The sequence below is a fragment of the Acyrthosiphon pisum genome, chromosome A2 (genome assembly GCF_005508785.2).
Source record: "Acyrthosiphon pisum isolate AL4f chromosome A2, pea_aphid_22Mar2018_4r6ur, whole genome shotgun sequence".
NCBI classification, from domain to species: domain Eukaryota; kingdom Metazoa; phylum Arthropoda; class Insecta; order Hemiptera; family Aphididae; genus Acyrthosiphon; species Acyrthosiphon pisum.
Window position 1 is genome coordinate 61,571,945 of NC_042495.1, and position 5,684 is coordinate 61,577,628.

General features: G+C 29.0%; 1 protein-coding gene across 1 annotated transcript; it reads right to left on the bottom strand.

The window, feature by feature from the left end:
- Positions 1-269: 269 nt before the first annotated feature.
- Positions 270-1,631, bottom strand: LOC100570640. The gene is made up of 2 exons (XM_029490458.1): positions 756-1,631; positions 270-580 (listed from the first exon to the last, which is right to left on the bottom strand). Exons 1-2 carry the CDS (start codon positions 1,361-1,363, stop codon positions 397-399), a joined length of 792 nt encoding a protein of 263 aa, XP_029346318.1. The 5' UTR covers positions 1,364-1,631; the 3' UTR covers positions 270-396.
- Positions 1,632-5,684: the final 4,053 nt, after the last annotated feature.

The window sequence follows — 5,684 nt, forward strand, 5'->3', positions numbered from 1 at the left end:
AATTAAATATAAAAAAACTCACTTGGGCCCCTATATAATATTTTTAGTTTACATTTTAACAATAAATAAATAATTTTCAAAACTTTAATATTAAAAATAATATAACTGAGTTAAAATATGGATTATTCTAAACGTATAATATTTTGTTGTTGTGCGTGTTTGTAAGACGAAAACAACACGTATGGATAATATGTCTTCTTAAATAAAATAAAATTAACACATGATCAAATTCAATTTATTTATTCACCGTCAGTTATATAAACATTTTGAATACAATAAGCTCAAAATATAAAGTGTTTTTAAATGTATCCTTTTATTGATACTGTTCGAATGGATACAAAATAAATATTAAATAATAAATAATAATTAATAAAAAAAAGATTTTTACTTTAGTACCTATATCTTATACTTTTTTTTAGTTTCATCACATGAATAATGTTCATTACACCATTCCGTCCAGTTACTTGGCAACAGTCTAGTGTACAAATTATCTAAACGAAAATTGGTTACTTCTGTAAATGTTGAAACAAAGGACCTTATTTTCTTGCTTGGTAAATAGTTCGATATAGGTGATAAAGCCCTGCAAAATATAAATAATACGTACAAAATACTTAATTTTTTTGTTATTAAATCCAAATAAATTGTATGTTGTGTTTTATTTTTACAAAGTCACTCTAGTAAATCATACATTTATAATAATAATTATATTTGTACTCCAATTATCAATGATAATTATGCCAGAATGAATAACTTACCAATTCATCCAAATTAGTGTCAAACTCGGGTTTTTTGCACCAGCCATACGGCAAGAGACCCTCTCCACGCACTTTTCGGACCGCATGATTTGTCTGAAGCTAGCCATTCCAGTTTCCATTACTTGGAAATTGTCTAGACGTTTCCTCATCCTCTTCCCATCATCGCCATCATCGGCTCCATCACCTCCATCAGGTCCATTTGGACCTGCTGGCTGATTGCCTGATGGGCTCATGCTGCCAAAGTTATTCGGTACTAAAACCGGCTGGCTGCCCATATTGTGCAGGTTCCATAGACGCGATAGGATCATCGGCCACGTAAATATTGACAAGAGAGCTGGAAGGAACAGGGTCATTTTCACCATTTTCATAAACATCAGAGCCTTGATGGCCAGCACGAGTATGAGGAGTTTTAGTTTGAACAACATTAACAACAAGGCCTTGATGAAGCCCAGCGCTTTCAACTTAGCCATCGCGATCTTCACCAACGCAAACAGACCGATTTTGGTCACGTCGATCGACATTTTGTGTTTGCTAGGATGGCGGATTTCGGCGATTATGGGAACAGGGCGCGATGACTGTGGTATTTGTTCGCCGTACCACTCCATCATGCTGTCTCCACCTGACCATCCGTTGTTTGGATTTCGGTAGTTTCCGGACTCGTAACTAGATGCCCCAACGTTACCACCTCCGCCGCCGCCGCCAAATTCGAACGCGCTTCCGTAACCTGTCGATCCATCTTCGTCGACCGTGATGTCTGTTTCAATGGGCGTCGGCCCGTACTTATTCAACTGTCTGTGATTAGCGTTATACCTGCTGACAAGGCAATTATTATCATTATCGTTGATCTTTTTATCAAATTTATAATTTTTAAATACTTTATCCATAATAATATTATATTATATTATATTATATTATATTATATTATTATAATAGTATACTATTTAACAAATTACACGTCATGTATAATATGCATATGCTATTGCTGTACTACTCGGTGTTCACATGTTTAATTCATTTTTTATAGTATTAGGATATAGTATTTAATTATATTCAGATTATGTATAATTATAAACATTATATTAATTATATAGGTAGGTAAATTACAATAATAATAATCATAAGCCCCATATCTTCAAAATCCATTATCCGTTATCTATTACCCTTAATACACAAAGTCATATAAATCAGACACTAATCATTCAAAATTCTATTTAGAAAAATCAATATTTTCAAAAAAATAATTTTACTAATAATTTACAGAAAATAGGGTGATTTTCATTTAAAAATAATAAGTGGGTATAGCTACAGAACACTCCTTAAATTATATAAGAACATCTTAGTATTTAAATATGATCCTTAAATATATACTTAAAAATTACAAATAATATCAGAATTTGAATATATTATGGAAATATTATTAAAGAAAAAAATGGTTGTTGAGTACCTTAGCCTGTACTGTATAGCTGTATATTATATACGTATGTACACATCTAATATAATATATTAACACCCTTGTATATTATAATATGTACCTAAATGTATACTTTGCATTTTTAATACAGAAAATATTAATAATAAATTAACGAACATAGTATAATATGATATAATAGGTAACAGATTTTAACAGCGATATTCTGGAATTCATATTCAAGTGTTTTATTTAATTTTATTTCAAAATAAGAATATCATTTTAACGGAAGTCTTTAAAATATAGAAATAATTAAATTAGGCGCTTTTAACTATAGAAATAACAATATCAAATTCATTAATTAAATATACTCAAAAATCAGTTTAATTACAATATTTGAAGGTATCTAGTTACCAAATTATTTAATTGTTTGTAACCGGAAATCCAAAAAGTTGGTGCAATTTATTTAATACTTATATTTTCATACCTATTCCATTTCGGAAATGCACCATTTAACAACACATCTGCGTGTTGATCTTCTTCGAATTCGACTTCTTGATCTTCCTTGCTGAAGTAGAACGGATTTCTGATATATCTGCCACGAGTAACGAATGCCGGCGTACTGGTAGTCAGCGAAGGGTACGATTTAGTATTGGAAACTGATAACGGGGTCTCGACAAAAACATCGGACGTCAAAGACGAAAATGTATTGTAATCGTCAGTAGTCGACTTACGACCTGTTGTCTTAAGTTCCACACTCAAATCATGAACCAATTTAGATTTATCTTGCATTTCTTTTGAAGTCCGATTTTCGTGCAACAGAAGAGGAGCGTCGGTCGATGCATTGAGCTGAGTGGTTGTTATAAATACAGAGTCATCGACTAACGTCAGTGCAACAGCCATAACTGTTAAAATCTTAAAACTCATTTTTTTTAAATAAATGGTTTTCAATGTATTAAACCCTCCAAACAATATGAGTGGTGTAATAATGACTACGTCAAACGCCTGTAAATGTTTGAAAAATTGTATTACTGTTATTATTATTATATTATTACATTATAATTTGAAATGTAAAACAGATTTTAAAAGCAATATGATACGTTTGGTACTAAAAGAAATATCGACAGTACACTAAAAGGATATAGTATAGGAACTAATGTGCTTACATATATGAGTCCACAGTTATGCATCCATTATTGAATAATTGTGTCGGCTAAAAATATAAATATTAAAAAATATTTATGAATTATAAACAAAATAATCAGTTGAGTTCTTCAAAATTTAAGCAATCGAAAAAATGCAAAACTCTAAACTCCTTTGTTAAAATGCGTCTTAGCTATGCACATCACTCGTTGACAACGAACTGCGACTGATCAAGTCCAGTGGCATTGCTAATGTCGATTTTCTTCAATGACGAAAATCAAAGACAATAGTGTCCACGGGGGAGGAGCGACGACTTAATTGGCTAGAATCTAGAACAATACGAAATATTTACAACGATTTTTCTTTCATTGTAATTGAATTAAATTGGTTAACCATATATGTAAAATAAAGACTTTTTTGCAAACAGTCTGTGTATTAAACGAGAGTGAAGACGAAATAATTGAACCGCACCAGTGCTCGTTAACAGTGTATATTGAAAGGAAATTAAATTGAACGTAATATAATTATGACACGTGGACGTGTTTAAAACCGTTAGAATAATTATGGAATAAAAATAATATCAAACGTTGAGAGAAAACACTTATATTACGATGATCAATAAAGACATCACTTACATTTTTCCTATACAAATAAATTCGGTTTTTGCTTGAGAAATACAGGCCCAGCCCGGGGGCGGATTGGCAATTTTTTCGGCCCGGGAAAATGAATCAACTCGGCCCCTGAATGGCAAATATAACTTTTATATCCTCCAAAAACGATATTTTAAAAATTGTTTTATTTTAAAAACAACTCTTGATATTACAAATTTTAATAAAAATGTATAAAAAATATTTACACAATCTTTAAATTTAATAATATCATAATAGCTTCAATTATTTTGTTTAAGATTTATCTTTAATAATTGAAATTTTAATAAAATTATTATTATATCCATAGCTTTATATTAAATTAATTAAATAACAATGGAAAATAACATATTTTCAAAGAATTATAAAAAAAAAAAATCCAAAACCAAATTTATATGAAATACAAACTTGAAAGCGTAATTTAATTGAAAAATTATTAATATTACCTAATATATTTGGATCAATATGTTTATATTATGTGCATTAAATCACATTTTTTTTTTCATATATAAATTTCCTCATTTCTATATTTTAATTTAATTATATTCATTTTACATTTAAAACTGCAGACTTTCAATACAAAAATAATGAATTAAAATTATGGGTTGAAACTTGAAAATGAAAATTTTAAATTTTAAAGTAATTTTCTGACATTTGCATTTCTTAGCAATTTTTGAGAAAAACCACGAAGAAATAGAAGCAAGCATTAAGTGTTTCTTATAAAATCGTGTTGAAATGAATATAATGTTCGGATAACCAAGTTTTATATTATATTCAGAATCAACCAATCATTTATTTTTATGTCCAATTCATGAAGTATTATACTTAGGTACATGTCTATTATATACCATTCGCACATTTCTATTAAATATGTACCAATATCTATAATAGATATATGAAACTTTGTTTTCAATCATTTATATTGTACTTAACTATCTATTAAGATACAAACTAAAGTGCTATAATAATTTATATTATGTAGTGTATTCCGATTTATTTATTCATTTAAAAATAGCCAATAAATGATCTAATAAGTATAATACAATATAATATTATAATATAAATGGAAAAATTGTTTATTTATACACTTTTTAATATTCATAATACAATCCATTATTTAATATAAACGATTGAAAGTCTACCAAGTTATTATATAGAACACGTGGTTATAACCGTCACTATCTTGGATAATAAATTGGGGATATGGAAGGGAGACATATTATAGTCTATCATGAACGCATCGAACAGAAAAACCGCGACAATTCATTCAGGTAATTATTGGTGTGAGAATAATGGCATATTGGGCCCACTACACTAGATTATTGTCAAAATGTAAGAGAATGCGTTTTAAGAGATAAATTCACATCGGAAACTGTGGGTGAGGAATTGCCGTTTTTGGGGTTTTCTCTCCATTTGTCACCTCAACCTAATCAGTCGTACGCCACTTTCTAGTGGCCGGAAAGACTCTTTATGGTCACCCGACTACCCGAGTTTTTCCATCATCGTAAGAAAAAAAATAATGGTTATCATAAATCCTTTGGCACGATTTGTTAAAATTGTTTGAAAATATATTATAGGTCAGCTATAGTAAGGACAAAATGGATTCAAAATAAAATTTATAATATTATTAACAAAAATGTATATTTATGTAATTTATAATTTTCTTTTATGATAATAATAAATAATAATAATAATAATAATATGAAGATATACCTATATTAAAGTATTGAA